General features: G+C 37.2%; 1 protein-coding gene across 1 annotated transcript in view; it reads left to right on the top strand.

Moving 5' to 3' along the window:
- USH2A (usherin) overlaps positions 1 to 24478 on the top strand; it is a gene marked incomplete at its 3' end in the record, with an annotated part of 372555 nt that overhangs the window by 128867 nt on the left and 219210 nt on the right. The window contains exons 22-29 of the mRNA XM_084203202.1: positions 5007 to 5133; positions 5515 to 5616; positions 6893 to 7081; positions 7587 to 7717; positions 13633 to 13906; positions 16844 to 17047; positions 17168 to 17248; positions 19626 to 19811. Coding sequence (XP_084059328.1) covers positions 5007 to 5133; positions 5515 to 5616; positions 6893 to 7081; positions 7587 to 7717; positions 13633 to 13906; positions 16844 to 17047; positions 17168 to 17248; positions 19626 to 19811 — 1294 coding nt within the window. The remainder of the gene's footprint in view (positions 1 to 5006; positions 5134 to 5514; positions 5617 to 6892; positions 7082 to 7586; positions 7718 to 13632; positions 13907 to 16843; positions 17048 to 17167; positions 17249 to 19625; positions 19812 to 24478) is intronic.

The following is a 24478-nucleotide window of genomic DNA, read 5'->3' as shown; positions in this document are numbered from 1 at the left end:
TGTCTTTCAACTGGCATTTTAATGCTTCAAGTAGTATTTCTAGTCTTTCTTTCAGATTCGTTTCTTTTAAAGTAGCTTTATGTCAGCTTGTTTAGATCATTCCCAGAAGATATTTTATTTGTTTGGATCCACAGTATTGGGGGAATGGGAAGGGGGCTAGAGATGGAAGAGTGGCTGCTTTGGGGTTTTAATTTTTTCCCCTCCTTTTTCACCTGTCTCTTAACTGTAAAAAACCCCAGCAGGTCTCATATTAAGTCCTTAGAACCTCTCAGTTAATGTAATATTTTCAACAGTTACTGTCTTGAATTTTAACAGAATTTCATACTTCTTTATGAATGTATCTTTCTTTATCTTTTTGTTTCATTTGAATCGGGCAACTCTTCCATGCTGATTTTTAGGCTCATCACTTCAACAGTTTCCTCTTATGAAATAGCCTATGGTGCTGCTTCAGTGCTTCAATTGCTGTTTAGAGAAAAAAAAAAAAAAGCTGTCATTCAAGGCATCCAGGAGCAGTGTAGCTCTTAATAGTTGATTTACTATCTTGAAAGTTAATACTTTCTAATTTCTCATTAATAATGTGGAAGAGATTCCTGTACATTCTCAGATTAAAAAGTAGGGTACAGTGGCCTACATCAAAGTGTTTTATGTAGAAACCTTTTCTTTTACCTCTGAAAATTCAGTTATCAAAAAAATGTCAGTCTTCTGTATCCCTAATATGCTGTGCTACCTCACTGTCATTATTTTTTTTCTTTGTTTTTGTCATAGTTTGTTTCTTTTTTTCTTTTGCCATGATTTGCTATTCCTATTCTACAGTGTCAGATTTCCTGTACTGTAGCAGCATTTCTTCATCTTTCATTTGTGCATCACAGTCTGCATTAGTGTGCAAATGCTTTAATTACTTCTTATTGACATCATGTGGTGTCTTAGCCAGGTTATAGGCATTGTTGTCTTTAATTGTAGTCATGACATATACAGTAAACATTTATGGCCCTTCCTTTATGCTTTTCTCTGGGAAATTGCCAACATTCTTTTTGATGACAATTGTGTCTCTGCAGCTTTTTATCTGCTGCAGTGTGGTGTAATATTCTGTGCTCCCTTCCAGCTGTGACCTGTGGCAGGTTAATTATTTGTACCCTCAGTCCCTTTCGGGATGCTGGGCCGTATCTTTGCTCGTGATCAGCCGCGCATTCTCTCTTTGTTGTGTCTGCTCTGGGGATGGTCCTGCCAAGTCCTCCTGGTGGGGAGCCTTCAGCAGCCTCGCTTCTTCCTTCGCTAAGTGTTAATTTCAAATCCTTTTCTTCGTGTCCATTCATACTTCTCTGAGCTCCATGTACACCACCATTCATCTGGCTGTTCCTTTTTGTCTCCCTTTTGTGCTGCGCAACTGCTCTTTTTTCCTTCCTAATTGTTTTACTGCCATTCTTTCTGGATTTCTACCTATGGTCCAGGAAGCATGAGGTTTTTTTGCAAACAGATGTCTTCCTTATTCTTTTTGGAACAATCACATTTTTCCATAGAGCTTCCTCCAAACTCAGAGTGTCTGTAAAGCTTCAGCTGTCTGTGGATTTTTTTCTTATCATGATGTCAATACATCTACACCTAAATTAGACAATCAACTCCTGCTAAATTTATGGTTAGCTTTCCGTGGCTATAGGTAATTTCTTTTTTTCCCAGGGAAGCACTGAATATCTTATACCAAGTGAAATCAGTTACACTGGAAATATAAGCCCAACATGGAGCACCTTTTTTCCTAAGTGATTAGGACAGCCTGAAGATAGACTGAGATTCTTCTCACAGGGTGGAGGGAATTGTATCCATCTCTTCCATTTTAGAACATGATTCATTTACTAAATTTTACAGCAAAAAGGAACACCAGATACTTTCCTTATGTGTGTTGCGTTGTTTGTTGTTCTTGTCATGGAGAGGCCAAAGCATTAGGCAGAATCTGAGGGTGAGATTTTTATTCCACAAAACAAAGGGAAGGAAGATGGACAATACCTGGCTATGTGTCCCAACTAGTGTCGCCCTGATTTTTTAAGATTTTCTAGGCCTTCTGATGTTGACATTTTTGTAGAAAACTTTCTCACACACTTTCTGTAAATAACTCATTGTTTTGCATTCTTTTATGGAGGAGGAGAAATTTGATGGACTGTTGGTTTGTCCAGTGTCATTGGAGAAGTGGCACTGTCACCCTCCAATCTACTGTCACTTTTGGAAAACTATAAATGTTGGAGTCAGAAAATAAAATCCCCTTTTTCTCTTCACCTTGAGAACAGCGGTCTGCGCTTGTGTTCTTTCGTGTCCTATAGTGACAAACTAGACCTTCCTTCTTGGCACTGGCAAAACTTCACTACTTGTTCACCTTCTTAGTAGTAGGAGTTTAGGCATTGAAAGAACTTGACTGGGAAGAGTGTTGTTGCATTCAGATTTTGGCACCTGAGACAGTATCTCTGAAGATTCATATTTGTGATGTTTTTCTGTATTTTCAGTGTAAATATCAGTATGACAGAATCATTTGTATTTACTCAGTTATTATTGACAGCAGCCAAATATTGACTTATTTTATGGCATAGCAAAATAATCCAGATTTCAAAATATGTGATTTCCAAAATCCATGACAAGCCATTTTGCAGCAGGCTGTTTGAATATGATCCCAGAGTGACTCCAGTAGTTCTGGAAAAAGTGTAAAAAGGCCTCTCCAGTGCAGCACATGCTGAATCCTGAACACTTTTTTTTGTCTTCTACCTTCCTTCCCTCCAAAATTAAGCAGAGGTTAGCACGTATGCTTGTGTGGTCCCAGATTGAATTGGTTACAAATAAATGTGGTGTCTGATGTATAAAACTGTTAATGCTCTAGACTGTTGCCAAACATAATATGAAGAACCACTTATTCAGGCACCTGATCTTTAGAATGCAGCATCGTTTGTAACAATTTTAACGCTAACTAAGTACACTTTGATGAGACAGCATTTAATAAAATGCTCATTAATTTCATCATTAGCAAGGGTATGCTAAGAAGTAAGCCAGTTTCTTATGTCACGCCCAATTAGCATCCCATGCTAGTAATCCCATTAGTATTGTTGAATTCACTAATGGAAAAACTAATGGGCATGCTACCAGGGCACATTAATTGGGCATGACACCAGTTCTAGTTTTAATTATTAAACTACGATAATGAAATGTGTGTGTTTGTAAAATATTAAAATGTTGAAATAGGAGCGAGGACAATAAAAAATAGTATATGAGAAAGTGCCATTAGTATGTAAGGATATATAGCTTTGTATTCTTATTATGGGGCAGAGGGACTGCTCTCCAAAACTCCTCAGTACCAAGATGTTGGCTGAATGGAGCTGGAAATGTGCTGTAAATATTCACAGAAAATAATTTTTTCTTTAACTGTGTACATATGTGCGCATCACATATGTATTTTGATGCATAGGATACACAGTGACAGTACCCGATGCTAAATGTTAAATGTGTACTGGGTTCATAAGTCTGTGTGCCAAAATGCAATTCCTAATGGATGAACATCACTAAAGACAGAATACTAAATTTTAGTAAGAGGGTTTTAGCATTAATCAAAATAGGTGGTTGTTTCTATCAACAGCTTTTCTCCATGTGTGTAATTCTAAGATCCTTGGACCAAAAATAATATTAGAAGATCTGGAAAAAAAATTGTTGAACTGTCTGGCTTGCTGCTGCAAAGTTATAAGCTGGGCCCCCAAATTATAAAGAATCGAATTTTTCATTTAGGTACTTTTTGGAAGTTGTTTTCTGAAGCCATAAAGTAACTGCAGTGGTTGAGATTATAGCATAGTATCTATATAAAGAAACATTTTTCTATCAGTAGTTGCCTGCTCTACAAGACAATTCTCTTTTGTGAATTCAGCAGAATAACGTTGAGTTCCCAGATAGTTTAAAAATGATATAAAGTCCTGAGGCAATCTTCTAGGAATTAAGAAGTTAGGTGATTATTTGGATATAAATATAAAGAAAATTATTGAAATCTATAAATTTTATTTTTATTACATCATTATATTAATTTATGTGATATTTTGTTTGGTTCTTTGCATTCTTGAGATTTAGTTTGGTAACTGCATCCATTACACTCCTCTTACTCAGCAATTCAGAAAAGATTTCTCTGTATATGTAATAGATGTCCTTAAATTCACCTCTTCATGTCATATTTTTATTTGTTTTATTAAAAGCAGGTAAAAATTCTCATTAAATTTAAATACATTTTTACAATCATCCCTTGTACCATAAAAGCAACCTCAATGACGACCTTTTGGGGTTTTTCTTATTCAATTTTGTTTGTTTATTTAGGTTTTTTGTTATTGTTTTAGGTTTGGTTTTGTTTTGAGGATGTTTTTGCTTTGTTCTGTTTTGCTGAATTTCTTGGTATGATCTTTTACCCCCATAAATGTACAGTACTTTCTCATCTAGACATTTTAGTCCTTCTGATACCAGGTTAACATGGAGAGAAAATGCATCTACTGTGCTACACATGCACCCCTCTTTTGGATCCCTTCATGTGGACAGGTGCTGCAATTAACAATCCTGATATGCAGCTGCTCTCCATGGATGGCACACTGAACCATGGCCATCAAACTTCACAGCCACAGCAATCCTTGAAGTAGTTAAATAGAGACATAATAAAAAAAGAAAGGAATAAAAAATATAAAATCTGAGTGACATGACCCTCAATAATTTGTGCCTCATCCTTGTCTTTATCCGGGGAATTACACAGGATTGTCTATTTTTAATAGACACTGAACTGGATGCTTCATCCTTCATTTATTATTTGAGAAGGTTAAATTTAGTGTTTAAATTTAGAAGGTTAAATAAGTCCTAAACATCATTCACCAGTCCAAAGGAAGTTAAACATAGGACTGCTGTCTTTATTTTTAGATGTAGTATGCTATAAATTGCTGTAAAAGAGTAAGATATTATTCTAAATATTACATTCAAAATATTCTAAATCAGATTCTTCTGTTAATAAAAAGGGATCCGCCGTAGCGGTCACTCCTACTAATGATGGTGGAAAAGTGTATAATGATAACAGTTGGCACCAACTAATTGCTACAAGAATTCAAGCTCTGGGAAACATCACAGTGGATGGGCAGTTCACAGGTAATCAATTCATTTAAATAACTTTGATATTAGTAAGGATATTGCTCACTTCCTTTTCCACTACCTGTGTTCCACTCGTACAGAAAAAAATTCACTGAATTTTCTGACTGTTTTGTCATTACTGGTTTGTCTGTTCATCTGAGGGATCTCTCCACTGTGAGTCTTTGATAATTGAAAATGAAGTCTTTTTGTGCTTGTGAATTTATAATTGTGTCGATCTCCTGTTGTTAAATAGAGCTGTAAATATTTCCTGGATATGTATTATGAAACTCTTAGACTGCTGTGTCACATTAGCCTCTTTATAAAATACCAGTATTTTGTAATTGAGTTGAAAATCTGTTGAAAGCATCAAATATGTGAATAATAAATTATTTTGTTCAGGTTCTTCTTTAGCAACTAGTGGCAGTACCATTATTGGAGAGAACACGGGTGTTTTTGTTGGAGGACTTCCACAGGGTTATACTATTGTAAGAAAGGATGAAGGTAAGTATGATAAATAAGTCTGTACAGTTTCTAAAATTTTATCTTTTGGGATCGACTGAAATCTCTATATAGTTGATTTCATCAGCATTAACGCAGCTTATGAGGTCTGTGTACATTTTAATGGATTTTGTACACGGAACTGGTATGAGTGTGAAACTTATGGGCGTTTTTTACATACAGTTACACAAATTCATTCCAAAATACCTTTGTAATTGTTTGTATTAGCTTAAGCACATGGTTATGCATCCCAGTTTGATGCAGGGATACAGCATGCTGGCCTTTTTGGTGTGTTTGTATCCTTCAGAGGTGTGTAAATATACCTGTATTTTACAGATATAGAACTTATGAGGAGCTGGATCATATCTGGCTTCTCAAAGAATCAATAAGCATAAGTTTTCATACATAAAGTTAGTATATATGCCAAATGTGTAAACTGCCATCAGATGACAGAGATGACTGTCTATGTAAGTATACAATCAGCTGTTTTCAGTGAATTCATATCCAGAATTTTGGTTTTTTTTCATATTAATCTGAAAGCCAAATTGTTTATTAAGTTTGTGTTTCTGCCTCTGGTGTGAAATCTAGTTGATGCTAGAGTTCAGCTTCCTCTTTCTTTCTTTATTTCACTGCGCTAAAACCAGAAATGCATGCATCTGTTCTTTGAAAGCATTGATTCACAAAGTAATCCTGGACGCCTCTCTCAAAAACCCCAGCTATATATTCAAAATGAGACTGAATATAAATACCATTTAAGAGAAGGGCATCTATAAAAATGGATTTGAATTTTTGCCCCCAGTAATAAAGAAGGGATAGCAGCTATGTGTAGTTGATTTTGGTTTTTTGTTTTATACAAAAAAGGAAGGAAAAACTTCCCGATGAAGCTTCTAAACCTGTATTTCTCTGCCTCACCAATTGCTTCCTACTCAGCACATGCGTGCCTTTCTTCAGAATTATTTTTTTGTTCAAAGAAAGCTTTATTTGCTTTTTTGGATCTTCATAGAGTAGATTTATGCTGTTGATTTGAACGTACATGTATACAAAAATCTCAAAAAGTTTAATATTTTTCAGCTACATAGCAGTAGGTGCTGTCTTTAGTGATTAGACCCCTTCAGAAATCTGGATTTAGCTTGGAGGCCAGCTCTATGACCTGATTGGTGGGTGGTTTTCTATGCACACATGGACGTATATGATAGGGACAGCGTGTAGAAAAGATATAAATGAATTCCTATGTTTAGCTGCAGGTGTTTGACTTAAAAAAATAATTTCTTTTTTGCAGGGATGAAGAGGATAGTCCAGAAAGGATTTGTGGGCTGTCTCAGTGACATATTTTTGAAAAAAGTGCATACTCCTTATGAGAACTGGGAATCTTTGAACTGGCAGGACGCTGAAGAACAAAACAATGTCTGCCATGTTTGGGAAGGATGCCCCATTGGACTCTCAAAAGGAGCACATTTTCTTGGCAGAGGTAGTTTGCTGTGCTATTGCTTTATCCAAATATGTTATTGAGATAATCGAGGAGGTGGTTGTGTCAAAAGTGTTGCAGTGATCTGCTTTTCAAGGCAGCTTTAGCTATATGGGATTATTTCTGTTGTTTTAAAATTGTGTCTCTTGGCTGACAGAAGGTTGCCGCATGGAAGAGGAATTGCAGATAGTGCTGCTGTAACTATATGCAGATTGGATGTGTGTCTGAAAGATGAATTTTAACTTTTGTAGGGACATAAAAGATGCCTATCAACAACAACAACAACAAAAAAAATGGTAAAAAAAATTAGGGTATTTTACTGATTTGGTTTCTTGCAGTACATTATTGATATTTGTCCTCAAAGCCGAGTGATGAAGTTGTGCGCTATAATTTTGAAGCCTGAGTTCTTCATGTCAAAGTATAAAGTAGCACCTAGATTTTTACTTTTGATTTCTTGAACCAATTTACTTAATTAATTAACTTATGTATGCATTCACCTTCTTTCAAGGGTTCCTGGAGCTGCATTCAGGTGTTTTCAATGGTGGACTGGAATTTGAGATCTCATTCAAATTCAGAACCGATCAACTAAATGGGTTGCTTTTGTTTGTTTACAATAAAGATGGCCCAGATTATCTTGCAGTAAGTTCCAAAATACACTTAACTTTATTCAGACATGACCTGTAAGTTTTCTCCACAAAAGCAAAACTAGCACTGAAAGAAATTCCAAACCATGTCTTACTAGTTTTGAAATGCTTTGCACAGCATACTATAATGAAGCCAAAATTCTTTAACAGATGCTAAGTGTTAAGTTACTGTTGTTATTTATGTCTTAAATAAGAAAGATATCAATGTATGAAAAGCAGAATTGTTCCCTTAACTGGATTAGAAGTGATCAGAAAAGAAAATAAAATACATCTATTAAAAGCTTTCACTTAATTTCTAGGAAAGCATAAAGTTTACGTATTTTCCCAGTTCTCATACTAAAACAAAATCAATTAAATTAGAAATCAAAAAGGCTGTGATGGAAATTGTCTGGTCTCCTCCTAAAACTTTCTCTTTAAGGTATATGTTTTTTTTAATAATCTGTATTTTTTTTGTTTCCTTTGATTTGAGACAGGCAGAAATTAGTTAGTTCCAGCTTAATTCCATCTCATCTTTGTCACCATTTTCCCGACACTGTAGAGGAAGTTTCACAAATCCTGTGTCAGGCAAATTTGTGAGGTAGTGCCTATGAACCTTCTTTTTTGGTGTCTGTTAAATAAAACTGTTTATGCTCAGAATTATTTGTGCTTCTATAATTTACAATATGTTCTTTAAGTTTTAATGTGTTTGGTTCAGTTTTTCAAATTCTTTTTTTTAGCTATATGACTCTGGATTTCCACACTTTTCTTTCCCAAGGATTTTGAGTATAATTAGGCTGTGGTCACCACTGCTTAGTGGGTCAAATATACTTGCACCAACTAGTAGGTATTACAGAGGATGACATGGAAAAAAATACATTTTTTCAGTTGTTCCAGGAAGCAGTAATTTATTTTTAGAGATTTTTGAGAGCATTGTTATTCTTTATGACCCTTTCTGCTCTTTCATTGAATTGAATTTATTTATTTATTTCTTATTATGCAGCTGTTTTGCTAATGGCTGTCATGTCACAACCTGTTTTATTGTATGGCATTATGTCTAATGGGCCTTCTCTTTTAAACTTCTGACCTAAACCATATAAATATATTTTCCTCCTTTTCAGGTCAATTATAACTTACTCCATATTTACTTTTTATACTACTGGCTTTGCCAGCAGATAATTTTTTCCTGGGTTTTGAATTCTGCTGGAACTTATTGATTCTTCTTTTTAAAGCAGTCTTAGTTTAAAAATTATCATGACTACCTATAACAACTCTTGCTAATTACAGTTATTACTTTAATTTTGCCCTCAAGTAATGACCAAGATCATGAGCTAATAGCATAAGATGTTACATGTATGCTACTGTCCCACCCTGAAAAGGGGTTGTATGTGTGTAATTCAGAGCACAGGGGCACTACTTATGTGAAGAGTGTTCACAGGGTTCTTCTGGAGGTTCTGGTAGATGAGTCTTGTTCCCTCTCTCTTGCTGTGTGAAATATGAGAAAATAGATTCTGACTATAAAGGAAAAAGGGGACTTGACTTACTAAATCAAAAGTGGAGTCAAAGGCACAAAGCAGTTAGACAAAATCATTTTCTTTTCAAACTTCCAGATTTTTTGCAGTTTTATATTTACAGTATTTTTAGCTCTGAAAATTGGATAATTTTCTTAGCATTTGTCCTAAGTCAGGTAAATTTCTTTTATCTAACTTCAATCATGACCTCAACATCTCCATAGTTTTAAGATGAGGAATTTTAGAGAGGATGAGTATGTGCATGCTTTTCCAAGTCTCTCAGCTTTGTGTTTTGCTCATAGATAATGATGACAGAATGCTTCTCTGTACACTTGATCTCACAAGAGGAGGTTAATAGAAAGTGAAAATGAGGGGTGTAGCTTGTTGCGCATGAGCTACGATGTCTTTGTTAGGAGCTTTGGTCAGGAGACACTTGCACAGCAAAACAGATTATGAGCTATACCACTTAGCCTGAGTGCCAGGTATTCCCTGACCCTTCCCTTTGCATAGGTTACAGCTCTCTTATTAGCTTTATAGTTTGGGAATGACTGCAGCTACACACACAGCTGGACTGCTACCAAACAGCCAAAGAGTCTTTCTCCTCTTCTGCCCAAGAACAAAATGATGTCTTGGAAAGGTGCTGTGCATAAAGGTCACTTCTTCCATGACTTCTATGCCCTGAGAATTAACTCAAGCCAGTGAGGTCAATCTGATTATCTTTGGATCCAGGCATAATAATTACAAGCAAACTGTGACCAGCTATACTAGTATGAATCACTAGCTCTCACTCTGGCGTGTGATTCCTCATGAGTTTATTTGACAAAAAAAATTTGCTACTGCTGATAAAGTTTGCATGAATGATTTTTGATGCTGACCACTTCACCAGCAACAAAAGTACTAGCAGATTTCTATGCAATACCAGTTACTGGCTCCTGGGACATTGTAGCTGATGATTTGGTTCTGCAAAGCTGCAATGGAGAAAAAAGTCTTGCAAGAGCTTTTTCCAAAGAGTTGCACTTTTCAATAGCTGCTTGAAGTAAAATAGCAAGTGTGCAAGATGAAAGTGTTACCTGTGATGGAGCTAAGGAGGAATGTGAAATTTTGAGAACTCAAATTGGAAAATCTAGTAAAGAAGTGGCTGGTACTCACATGAGAGTGAGGGTGATATTCCTGTTGGTTAGCAGTAATTTCTCTCTGTTAGATGTCAGGAAAACATTCTCATTTCCTTTCCATTAGAGTGACTGACTGAGGAGGCTATTGAGGAGTCTGTGTTTAGGCCTCTACTCTCTGGCTAGCAAGTCTGAACTGTGCTAGATTTTGAACTGGAGTGAGTGGCTGCATATCAGCAGAAGTGCCATGTACTTTTTCTTTCAAAGGGCTCAAAGACTGCCTGTCCTTGACAAGTTTTTTGAAGTCCATTGCTTGTCTCTGCTGATATTTCTGAATCTCAGGAAGACTTTGCAATTCAAAGGAGCTAAAGCCACGATCACTCTTCTTGTTCTACATTGGTTGAGACTGTTCTGTATGGCAGGTTTAGCAAAGTGTCATTCAGCCTCTAATGCAGCCCCTATCGTACCTGTTTTGTTTCTCAGAGCTATGTCTGGATATTCCTTTCATCTTCAAAATCATGTTTATAAGCAGATTGAGTGAGGCAGGGACTGGCTCCTGCAGAGAAGTGCAATACAGAACCACAAAATCATTTAAGTCGAAAGGACCTTTTGGAGTAATTTATTCCAAATCTCTGCTAAAAGCAGGACCAATTTATGTTTGATAAGGTTCCTCCAGGCATTTTCTGTTTGAGTAGTGTGCATCTCTCTATAGGTGAACAGTCCACAGTTTTCCAAATTCTACAATCTTTGACCATCCTCATTATAGGAAAAAAAGTGAAAACACCCAAAGAAGCCTGCCCTGATCTCTTATTGTTTCTTGGTACAACTTGTCTTTTGCCTCTCATCCTTTCACAGTGAGCCTCTGAGAAAAGTCTTGGGCTTGTCTTCGCTGTATCTTTTCATAAGGCAGAGGAACACTTAAGTTCTCTTCTCACTTGCTCTTAGACTGGACTAACCTTGTCCTTTCAGCTTCAGCTCTTATGCAAGGTATTCCAACCACTGACCAGCTTGGTATCCCTCCACTGGATTCACCCTGGTGTGCTGCAATGTCTTTCATTTACCAAAGTGTCCACAACTCGATACTGTGGTCCAGATGTGGTCTTTCACATGATCACTGGAGGGGAAGAATCATCTCCTTGGAACTCCTGCCCACCTTTTTTCTAACCTAGCCCAGTGCTAGTTTGTCCTTACAATTTTGAGGGTGCATTGGTGGCCAGTGTTCAGTTTGTGATCCGTCTCACTCAGTACTGTTCTTCAGTACTTCTTCAGTACTTATCTGTCTAGGATACCAATCGCAGCTCCCTTTGCTACCAACTGCAGACTCACTGGGCGTATACCTCATCCTACTGCCCAGGTCATTAATAACATTATTAATCAGTGTTGCTCCCTATATCAGTCTCAGATAGCTACCACAATGTGCTAGTGGGACTGTGGAATAATCTTTCTTGCTGCTGTTATCTTCCAGATTCAGGCTAAGCTTTGACTTTCCTAGTTCCAACCTTACATGCTTAGGTCGATGAAATGAGAATTTTGTGCATAGAGAAAAGCACTAATTAAATTCTGTAACCCAAATTCTGAAAAGCAAGCATGCTTTTAAGAATTAAAGTGAAGCCTGCTTAGGTTTAGAGCTGTGATAAAAGATCTGGGTCTGTTGAGAGGTGGCTACTGAGGTACCTGGCAGAATAATATGATCTTCATGCATTTTTGGTTTCAAGTAATCATATATTTTCCAAGGACTGCTTAAAAATCATAATGATTAAAAATAACTTTTCTTGAAAGTGGTCCCAGAATTCTGTGTAAAGCAAACTATTTATCTGTTGCTTTTATAAACCTGTGCTCAGTACCTGTGCTCAGATCTGTGCAGGACTTAGCTTTTTTTTTTTTTATTTTCACCATGCGGAAGAGTTGAAACTGAGCAGTGGTCCCCGATCTTTAGCTGCACTCAGGCATTTAAAATGTCAGTCCAGGTCAACATAAAAAGCACAAGCATCGTTCACTGCCTGCTTTAAAACTATGCCAAGATGAGTAAATTGGAGAAGGGTTGTGCTGAGTAGTGACCCTGGGTCAAACACCATGCCCTCTCTCTGGCTCCCAGGTCTGGCAGGTTTGCTGGCATGCTGCTGTGCTAATGCCTCTGGAATGCTTTCTTCACACGAGCACAGTGTACTCCATATTATTTCTCACCATTGAAGAAAAGCAGAGACTTGTCCAATGGGCTGCCTTTTCCAGCTGTTCTCATCAGCACTGGTGCCATGATCAGTCCTTCACCTGTATTGTGGAATCCTTAGCTGTAAATGGGTCTGAACTTAGGGAAATAGGAAAAGTTGTGGTCCCAAAGAAACAAATAAAGAAAATCCCTCTGTCTCAGGTGCTAGAAGTCAGTGTGCAATGGGGAATAGGACCCACATTCCCCGTGGCATTCAAGCACAGAGTTCTTTCATCAGTTCCTGTATTTCCCGTTAAGGAAATATGATCCAATTACAAACACTGTAATATTAATATTATCAGTAAACTAAATATGTCAGTTTGTCAATAATAGTGATAAGAAATTATATTAAATCTGCAGTTTTTCTTTCACTTAATAAGGTTTCTGCATAGAAGCAGAAATGTCTTTTTGTGAAATATTCATATTTTTCAACCTCTAGTTCATCCCCAAAGTGTTAAGTGTTCTGTACGTGCCAATTTGCAATCTCAGCCTACTTGTGTTTGAGTCAGTTAGAATAAAGAGCCTTGCAGTAAAGCGTTTGGAAACTTCTGCAGTGAAAAATTTAAGTAAAATGTATTTCTATTAGAGAATTGGCACATTAATCTCAAAAAGGACATACAAAACCAATTATTTTCTTACAAGATTTAGAAGAATAAGGATGAAATGTATGAATGTAAGAATCAATGTATGCTGGAAAAATTTGAAATTGAGTTCACCAGCCAATTAAAAAGACCTTAATCAGGTCTGACATTTCATTTCCTTATTATCTTGTTACATTCCTCTGAAAAATGAATCGATAGATAAAGTACTGTTTTCTTACTCTCAAAAAAAAGCAAAACAGTCTTGTTCATTGTCTTTTCTTTTTAGATACATTAGTGCCAAAGTCAGTTGTCAAAAAAATCAAAATATATTTTCCTACATTCTGAATTAACTGATGCTCTGTATTTAGCATGTTATGTGTAAACAGTATTAACCTGAAGATAAAAAATTCCTTTTTTTGATCTTATTCGGAACTCCCTTAATTATGTTTTTTAAAACAGCTTTCTGTCATTGTTATGTATTTGATGTCTCCTTCAAAATATTTTTTTTTCTGTTTTAAAATGTATAGATTGAGCTGAAAAGTGGAATATTAAACATATGCTTAAGAACTGGTGTTGTCTTTACCCAAGTGGACCTCTGGTTGGGACTGTCTTATTGTGATGGAAAGTGGAATGAAGTCACCGTGAGCAAGGAGGGCTCTGTGATTTCTGCCACTATGAATGAGCTGAGAGAGCAGGCACTCGAACCCCGTGTTCAGCAGCTGAAAGTAAACTCACCTGTCTACGTAGGAGGAATCCCACCTGAGATTCAGAGTTTTTATAGAGAGCTGGGGTTAGAACAAGGTAAGATGGCACCAAGAAGAACATATGTTTTTGAAAACTGGTGTCACGCACCAGGTGGACATTCTGTCACTGATGGTCTAAATTCATGGATGTGTAACATTAATTTTTCCTCCCACCCACCCCTTGTGCCTCTACCAGTTATCCCTACCCATCTGTCTTTACTTAGACCTGATCCTTTTGTGATGCTATAAAAATTCTTCTAGTGATACTTGAGGCAATCTGACTGATGAGAGAGGACCTGCAGTGTAGGAAATGGTCAAGTGAGAGGCCCATCCAGATGATCTCAGAGCTTCATCTGAGAATGCCAGTTCACAGAAACCTGTTTTACTTGATCAGCTTGTGTTACTTGCAGATCTGGAATACAAAACCAGTGGGAGACAGTAAACATAGCTTAAATCACTGTAATGAATCTGGATGCAATCCCATGGAAAAGCAGCTGAGAGTTCCTTAGTCTTTTTTGGGCAATACTGATTCTTATCCAAAAAATGAAGCGAGTATTAACACCTGAACAAAACTGGATTTTGGCTACAATTGTCATGATGTTTTCCTCATTATCAGAAGGAAGGAAGATGATAATATATTTAGCCATCACTGTGATCCTTCTATTCTGGAACAGATCAGATTTGTAGGGAAAAGATGGAAGCATTAATTGCATTCTGATACTAATGGCCTCCACAAAAGGATCTACTGTAAGAAGCCTAGTCAAAAAGTGTCGACTAAAGTGGCTCTGTTTGGGTGTCTTTTTTCATTACTTGTGAAACTCTTCATCAGTCATGGGGTATTTTTCAGCTACTGTGGACAAATGTGTATCAGTCAGTAAGTGATTAGTGGGGAATCCAGTAAGTGGCTTTGAATGCATGAACTCATGCTGAATGTGCACATTCAAGTGAGCGGTATTGGAGGCTTTTAATTTCACGGCTACGGAACAGTTCAAGAATATATTTTTAGGTACTCTTCCAGCTCTAGGTATCACATATAATATAATCTTCCTTCAGGTTCTGTGTGCATAATATTTATGGCCCAAAAGAGCTGGCCAGTCATACCCTGTCAGTGTTGCCTCGTAGCAGATGGTGTAGCCTCGTGAGTGGATGCATTCACAACTCCTGCAGCAAAGAGATATATGAACAAAGAATCTAGGGCAAAATTACATATAAAGTGAATGTCTGAAGTGCATATCAAGGCACATCAATAAATATTTCTTTCCTACCAAACCTTCTCAGCATGCCACAAAATAAGATATTGATATTTAGACTATCTGAAGGTAAATATTATGTGCTCCTAAATATAGGTTCAGGTGAGCAAGATTAGATATTATAGCTTAAAACTTTCTTTTGTTTAGGACTACAATGATGTAGTGGTAAGATGGTAGAATATAGAGATCTTTCCATTTAATAAATATTTAGAAAAGGTTTTCTCAATCTATGGCTGCTTGATAGTTAATTTTTCAATAGAAGAATGTTGTTTTGCCCACAGCAAACAAGTGATAAATATTATTCTCTTCCTGCCTAAATTTGCGAGTTACAAATTTAAGAAATTTTATCTGGAGTCTGTGAGCCTTTGCATGACCCATCACAAGCCATCCTGGGAGGCTGAAAAGGAAGCTACCTGACAGGAATGTTTGTGAAAATTTGTACTATCTTTATTTATTCTGCAGCTACTTGAGAACAGACAATATTGCTTGGCTGATGTCAGTGAGGAATCTTCAAATAGTGATAAATGTAGCTAAGAAGATGATGTGTTAAATAGATTGTAGAGAATGCTTCTCACTGCAAATCGAACAACTTCATTTTATCTTATGATTAGGATGCCTGGGTGGACTGGGACTGATTCTTTCTTCTGTGACAGACTAAGAAACAGCCAGTCACTGTGGACTAGGAGTTGAAATTAAATTAGGATGTATTCATTTTAAGGAGCAGTTTGGCCAAATTCTCTGTGTTGTGGAGGGAGAAGGTGTTTTAGAGGATGATTCAAAATGGATGTCCACCTTCATTACCCCTTTTTGCATGAACTGTATATGGACATTAGATTCTCAGTTCAGGTGGCTAAGGACAAATATTACTCTGATCTGTCATCTTTCAATAATAAAGACAATAAAAGTACATAAGATATAAATAAGATAGAAATACTTTAGCTTTCACAAAGCTAAAGAGAAGCCCTGATCTGTGAGAGGTGGATTTTTAATTCACAGAGTTAATTCTTAAATGAATTGAAGTCTTCAGTTTGGTTACTGTTAACTCAGGTTTTGTGTTAAGCACCAACCACTACTCAGATTTGAGAACGATTTTATATATAATTTTATTAATTTTTAGTAAATATAGAAGTTTTAACAACTGCATCCTGAATTTTGTAGTTGTGTTGTAATTGCAAGTAACTGATTTAAAATATTTGAAATTTCAATAGGAATGTCACACATGCAGGGAAATATATGGTTATATAGAAATAAGCATGAAATGAAGCTTCTTAAATTTTCTATCATAAATAAGTAGTTTGGGGTTATGTTTCTGGAGTATGTTTATAAACAGAACATGAGTTATGTCCCTGTTAGACAAAACTGATATCCCTCCATCTGATCTCCTGAAGTTAATTGTGATTTTAATCTAGATATTCTTTTCAGTTTGAGGGAGTATGTGTATTTAACAAAATAGTAGCAAGCAGCAGAAAGCTCATTTTAAAAGTCAGAGAATCACTTTTATGGTAATAATTTCAAAGTGAGAAGTGATGAAAGAGAAAATGGAAAGGTATTTCCTTGTGGGATGCTAACAGTACGGCAGGAATTTACCAACTTACTGTCTTGAAAGTGGAGACAGAATGTCATGTTGGAAGTCAACATATTCACATTACAGTCTTTAATGTTGAAAATATAGAATTGAAAGGAACAGAAGTGTTTCTTAATGACTGAAGCTCTCTATGTGGTACTAATCCCTTACTGTTTGCTAGGTTTCGGTGGTTGCATGAAGGATGTTAAATTTACACGAGGTGCTGTCGTTAACTTGGCATCTGTGTCCAGCAGTGCTGTCAGAGTCAATCTGGACGGATGCCTATCAACTGACAGTGCTGTTAACTGCAGGGGAAATGACTCCATCCTTGTGTACCGAGGAAAAGAGCAGAGTGTTTATGAGAGTGCTCTACAACCGTTTACAGGTAGTGCATTGGTTCCTTAAATAAAATGCATCATTTTCACTCCATTCTTGACTAATGTATTACTGTGTTCAGTATTTTATTTTAATCTTTTACCTCCTCTGTCCTTGATATCCTGTGAAGAATACCTCTATAGAGTGGTTGCCTTAAATGAAGGAGGATCAGTATCTAGTGCATGGACCCACGCTCGAACAAGAGAATCAGGTAAATAAAATTTCAAGGTTTACTTGTTCTTATTTTTCATAAGATATTTAATGTGAGGTTGAAGGTATTCAAGAGCTGCCTGGGCAATCCCTGTGCTCTAGGATGACCCTGCTTGAGGGGGAGGTTGGACCAGGTGACCCACTGTGGTCCCTTCCAATCTGACTCGTTCTGTGATTCTGTGGAGATAATCCAACCAAAACTATTTTGATTAGCGAATGTTGCGTAGTTTCTGAGAGGGTGAAACTGCTTAATGCTTTGAACAGGTACCAGATTACAGTCATCAACTGTAAAGTGTTCAGGCAAATATTTTTTTCTCATAACTCAAGGTATTTTCCAAATATTTATTTGATTATTTCATTAAGGACACTAAAGGATTGAGCTGCATTAACTGAGTAAGAGCAACCATTTATTTGTGTTCATACATGCATGTCTAATGTCACATTACATGAGTAAGCTGGAGTAAATAAATTTATATTTTCCTACATATAATTTAGTGCTACAAAATCAGGTGTAGAGGAGGGTGATAGTGGGAGAGCAGGCACAAACTGTGGAAAATAAGAGGCCATGAGTCTGCTAGGGACAAAGTGGTCTTATGAAAGTGGTTTTTTTTTAAATGACCCACACATGGTGTGCTACTCAATGCTGCTGAATGAGGATTCTTTTAATGAGGACTCCCTAGACTGTGTGTGAAAATGTGGCAATATTTACTAGAACAGAAGCACATGGCTTGTGAAGAAGGTTTCAGGGTAGGAAGATGATACATTAGAGATCAAATTTTTCATATATCTTATGATGAAAAATTTAAAAACTTTTCTGGTCAGTGCTTTTGCAAACTTTTATCAAGCCAGTAAGATTTTGAAGATTTACAGTTCTGTGTATTTTACTTAATTGACTTTCACTCTTCTTGAAATTGAAGTCCAATTGCATGCCATCAGTGCAGAGCATTATTTTGATATGTCACCCACTGTATCACCTTAAAAAATTATGTGATACGTGCATAAATATTGGACTTACAGATACATTCTAATACAACCTATACTTGGTGTGCCACCCAGAAGGGACAAAATATGTGCATATTTTCATGTCAACCATCTGACAACTGTAAGGTTTGCCACAAATTTATGTTTGCGAGCTGACCGCAGCACTGAGCAGTCCGTGTTCCCTGGGGTTGGACAATAATTGCGCTATTTAATTATTTTGGAGTTGGTTTTGTTATATCCCTTATGAAAAGACCATCTGCTGTACAGTACCTTACCTCGCCCTGTGATACACTTTGTAACTAATGAAATCAATATATTGCTGTAGTAATAGGCACTTTCTCAGAATATCACATTCTTTACAGAGGAATCAAAACTTCCATGTATTTTTGTGCTTTTGATGCTGGTACCCTTCTTATAAAAAACAAGGCTGTATTCATATTTAGTGAAACTACACAGTAAAATTACCAAAAAATAGGCCATTTGATGGTGAGAAAAGCGAGTGATCATCAGCAGGGCAAGGGAGTCCACATGCATCTACAGCAAACTCATCATCCATCATCCTGCCATAGTGTTCCTTGGGTCTTTCCTCTGCATCCCTTGTGCAGTCATCTGTGATGAAGCTGTTACTGACCAGACCTTTACTTGGCATCGTAATATCCAAGAAATAGTTAAAGGTTATAGGAAATGGAATGATTTCTTTTTATTAGCAACTCTATGCATATATGATCTTGGTTTTCAGTTCTTTAAACATTTAAATTTTCCTTTTTTTTTTTTTTTTTTTTCTTTTGTAATATGGAATGATCAGAAGCAAAGTATTTTTCAAAAAGGCCTTAAAAAATCTCTGCTTTGCCCCAAGAAAGGTGCATGGCATTGTGGAAATAAAATATGCATGTGGAAAATGAATGCAAGAACTTTAATTTTTTGAAGGTCTTCTGTAAAATAGGATGGAAATTTTTAGAAACATTTTATAGTTGCGGCATTTTATGGCTTAGATACCCAACTGATAAATATCAAACTCTTCTCTGTTGCAGTACTGCCTTGTTTCATTCAGTTGTATTATTATAATGCCTGTGCTTGTTAGCTACATACATTCCACCTCCTCTCTTTGTGAGTGATGCTTAAATATGTTTGATACATGAAATGTTTTTGGAAAATTGCAACAAGACAAGAAGGAATGTTATGTAGATGGAGTTTTGATGGTTTTGAAATATAGCTTAAACTGAATAGCTCAAGATGTGCAGTCATATTAAATCAATGCTGAAAAGTTACAACTCTAATAAATTGTATTTATGCTAATGGTTGAGTCTGATTTACTGCAGCCATTAAAAGTGAAGAATAGGGGCAATAGTCTCCTTAGAACTGCCATTTTCTCTATTTTCTATTTTATCCTTCTACAGTTCCACAAAATGTGCCAACTCCCTCAAGAGCTCACAGTATAAATGGTTACAGCATTGAGGTCACCTGGGACAAACCAGCTGGGGTCATAGGTGTAATTGAGAAGTACATTTTGAAAGCATATGAAGCGGATGGTCCCACTGTACCCATCACCAGTGCTGAGCTTGCTGACGCTGGTATGCTCACAGGTAAATGTTGTTAAGTACCATTTTTTAGGCATGTCTATTAACACAGGATGCTTATCCCTCCTTTTGTTCATATATAAAATACTACTTGTCTGTTTTTGTGTATACACAGCATAGATAACATTTGGAAAGGTAATTATTTGTGTCAGCATCCCCATAGCAATTTACTGATTTCAAAGAACAGTAGAAATTAAGATACAGCACAAATACTAAAAAGCAATTCCCAAACGATTTATGATCTGGGGGAAAACGCTTTTTTTGTTTGCTTATATTTGCTTAATATATGTGATTTTTTTTAACCCCTTTCCTATTGTTCCATCCAGTTCACCTAAATTATTCTGTGGGTCCCATATGATACTGTTTGACCTGATGTATGAAAGCACTTGATATAGCTGCATAAATTTGATCATATAAATCTAACTGATTTCAGTGGGAACTAGCATACATTTGTGTTAATCAGATGCTGTAGGTGATGCCACTGGGATGTGGAGGTAGGTTATTATGGAATTAAGAAATTAGTGGCTTTGTGTTTATGGGGTGAGAATGTTATCGAGAAAATTTTGGGACATTTCTTCCTGCCAGGATAGCATGGATCTGTCTCTCTGTTCTCTGTGAACAAACTGCCTTTTCTGGCTGCTACAAAGTTCCCTGGGAAGGGAGCACATTACAGACAAGAATCTGGATTATGTTATGTGATGACTAAATGGGGCAATAGTGCAGATCAATAGATTCATTTTTATGATCTCAAACATCAATTCTGTAATCCATAGCAATTCAAAAAGTGGTAATGACGCAATGCTCTAAGTTAGTGCTTTGGTTTGGCTCGTGTTTGGGCAGTACCATAGTCTTGGAAAGTGTTTTAACCCTCAGGCAGTGTGTTATTTCCTGAAGTCCAGGTAATAGTTTTTACATAAGTATATATGGTTTGTGTTGTTTCTCTGCCATAACCTATGTATAAATTTTCAATGGAAAATTTGCACGTATTTTATTTTCATCAGCTTGAAATATCTTAACTATTTGTGAGTTGTGGCCTTACCAGAACTGCGTGGGCTTTCTATCCTTACTGTGATTTCTTCGGTGACCTTGTTGATTTTAACATTCTTTATCTAAGCTATAAAACAGTATAGATTATACTGGTAGAAATTAAAGCCTGAGACATATGGATTAGGTAACTTACTCACAGCTGATGGTCAGAACTAAAATGTTGTTTAACTAGTTTGGCATTGTGCCATCATTGTCAGGGTTATGAAAATGTCTGCACCAGGCTGGACAGGTAAGGTAAGGTTATCTGCCTGCAGCTTACAGGAGGTAGAAGAAGCAACATACCTTTACATTAAATGAAGACAGTAAATGGATCCTGGTTCTTTAGCCTATTACAGCAGATAGAGTCATCGAATCATCAAGGTTGAAAGAGACCTGTAATATCATCAAGGCCCATCATGAAACCAATGCCACCACAGTAACCACTAAACCTATCACCAGACCCAGACATCTCTTGAACGTCTCCAGGGATGGTGATTCCACCACCTCCCTGGGCAGCCCATTCCAATGCCTGTCCACCCAAACAATGAAACTTGTTTCTAATATCTAATCTGAATCTCCCTTTTCTCAGTTTGAGGCCATTTCCTCTTGTCCTCTCACTGTAGGCACAAAAGAAGAGACTGTTCCCTCACCTCACTACAAACTCCCGTCAGGGAGTTGTACAGAGATGTCAGATAAAGCAAAATAAAATGATGGAATTGTAGAATACCATGTTGAAAAGGAGCTCAAGGATCATCTGATCCAATCTCTCTTGGCAAAAGTGCAGTCTTGACAAGATGGCCCAGCAGCCTTTCCAGCTGAATCTTAAAGTGTTCAGAGCTGTGGAATCCACCACTTCCTGGGAACGTTATTCCAGTAGCTGATTGTGCTCATTGTGAAATTTTTGTCTTGTGTCCAGTTGTAGTCTCCCCAGGAGTAACTTGTGCCCATTACCCCTGGTCTTTTCCATGTGACTCCTTGTAAAAAAGGAGACTCCATCTTCCTTGTAACCACCCTTTTAATACTGGAACACAGGGATAAGATCTCTACTTATCCTTCTTTTCTCAAGGCTGAACAAACCCAATTTTCTGTCTTTCCTTATTTGACAGGCTACCCAATCCTTTGATCATCTTTGTCATCCTTCTCTGGTCTCTCCCCAGCCTGTCCACAGAGCAGGGACCGAAACTGAACACAGTGTTCTGGGTGTGGCCTGACAAGCACTGAGTTGAGGGGTATGATGACTTCTTTATCTCTGCTGGAGATGTCCTTGTAGATGCAATCCAGCATCCTGTTGGCTTTGTTTGCCACAGCAGCACGCTGGCCACTCATATGACCCAAAGAACGTAACAATGTCTGTATTCAAATATTGGTCTGTGTGTCAGATTATGACCCTTAGATGAGCTTAGTTGGTTGGGGCATGGTTCTAATAACACCAATGCTGTGGGATCAGTCTCTGTTCAGGCCATTTACCTAAGAGTCAGACTCTGGTCTCTTCCAGCTCAGAATATTCTTTGATTCTCTAGATGCTCAGGAAGAAAGTGTAAGAAATGTGCTAAGCATAAAGTGAGTCTTTCTGTTACGCAAATTCCGCTGGTTGGTTGTGGAGTTCTTCAGCTGTAAACTGCATCTGGACTATCCTGCTTAATGGTCTATGGTAGAATTGTCTTTATTTTTCAATACATTTATTCTTTCTGTTTCTGTAACTGCTGTGGGAGTAATTGTTCCAGTTCAGTTTTGTGTGTGTAAGATGTGCTTTCTCTTGTTATTTATAACTCCTGCCCAGTAGTTTAGTTACGTATTTTCCACTTTTGATATTGTATGAAATATATAATTCATATCCTCATGGTGAGGTCAGAGCTGAGACAGGTGTAAATTAAATCACCAAAGTTATTTTACTTCAGTCTATTGATTTCAGTGAAGACAACACAGGTGAGCAAATCAGTGGATATTGAGAACTAGTTACCTACAAATATGGGACTCCCAGGAGATGGTGTATCTTTCCCTGATGAATTATCTTTCCTGGTTAATCAAAAGTTATCAACAACATAGAATCCCACAGACAGTGCTGTCTTTGCTTACTTTTCAGTTTGCTCTGAATGACAATTTTTGCTTGTTCTCTCCCTAATTTCAGGGACATTTCTTTAGAAATTCTTTTGTTGCATTCCATGAGAAAATGCTGCAGTAATCCAAACAGCCAGGCTTGCTAATGCAACAGCAGAAAGGCACCACAGCTCTCTGTGGGATCATTGATGAAGAATCTATGGTATTTTTCCATGCCATCCTTGAAATTTTCATTCCCTGTCAAGCCTAGCCGCTGCTTATCTGATGCTTGAAATGTATCTGAGGGAACTGACAACCCTCTCTTATTTTTTTCCTTGCAGCTTTTTAGGCCCATCTGTTGAGTTTTGGTTTATACTTACACTGTAAATTCTTTTGAACAGTTACAGTAGTCCTGAGTCATAACTTCTTGTTACTGTGCTCCAGTTTAGAGCATTACCCATTTCTCAGAAGGCTGTACTGTGTGTGTCACATTCAGAAGAACCTCTTGTACCCTTGTCAAGAAGAAGAAAAGCTGAGCTAAATATTAAAAGTAAAATAGGTCTTTAAATGACCATAATCCCATAGTCTCAGAGGCCTATTTCTGACTCCTCAGAAAGCAAAATCCTTCAAAATCTGACCCTTGTAATCTTCCAAAATGTCAAACTGTTTTTTCATTTTCATCCAAGAAAGGAATATTCATCAGATTTAAATCCTTTAAATGAGGTTCTGACTGTTGAACCAGGAGTTTATTGGATAAGGTGATATATTTCAACATAGTGTTCAGTATCTGCATTCTAGGAAGAGAGTTTAAAGTTAGAGTGTAAGTTCTTGGGATTTGAAAACTACCTTGCTTGCCCATTTTACCTTCAGAGAAGCATGTAATAACATTGATGCAAAGTAATAAAGGAAATAACAAGTCACTGCATTTAAGAGTTTTTTTCCTAAAGGCTGGATTGCTTTCTCCTGCATTCTCGTGCATCCCACAGGCTGGTATCAAAATTTGGAATATAAGTTAGAATCAGTCTTTAAACAAATTGAAGATGCTATAGAACACACTGTTTTCGTGTGGTCTGTGATCAGCTTTTGCTTCTACTTTCCTTTGGAATCTATAATATCACAGGGTCATTTGGGTTGGAAGGATAATCTTGTCCATTGCCCCAGCTCAAGCAAGGTTGACTGGAGCAGGTTTCCCAGAACCACATCCAGTTGAGTTTTAAATATCTCCGTGAATGGAGATACTTCTCCAGGAAAGGTCTGTTCCAGGTTTGGTCACCCTCGCAGTAAAAAGTGATTTCCTGTGTTCAGTTGGAGTTTAATTTTCTCCCCAGAGAAGTGGTCACAACACCAAACCTGCCAGAGTTCAAGAAGTGTTTGGGCTCTCAGACATGTGGTGCTATTCTTGGGGTTGTCCTGTGCAGAGGCAGGAGTTGGACTCGGCGATCATGGATTTATTTAGTTTGGAAAAGACCTCTAAAATCATTGTGACCCATGATCCTTGTGGATCCCCCCCAGCTCAGGGTGTTCTCTGATACTGTGATTCGTGTATTTCAATTTGTGTCCATTGGCTCTTGTCCTGTTGCTGAGTATTGGAATAGTATTCCTGAGCACTA

This window comes from Fringilla coelebs, assembly GCF_963513975.1.
Source record: "Fringilla coelebs genome assembly, chromosome: 3".
Classification (NCBI taxonomy): Eukaryota; Metazoa; Chordata; class Aves; order Passeriformes; family Fringillidae; genus Fringilla; species Fringilla coelebs.
This window is presented reverse-complemented; position numbering and strand designations above follow the sequence as displayed.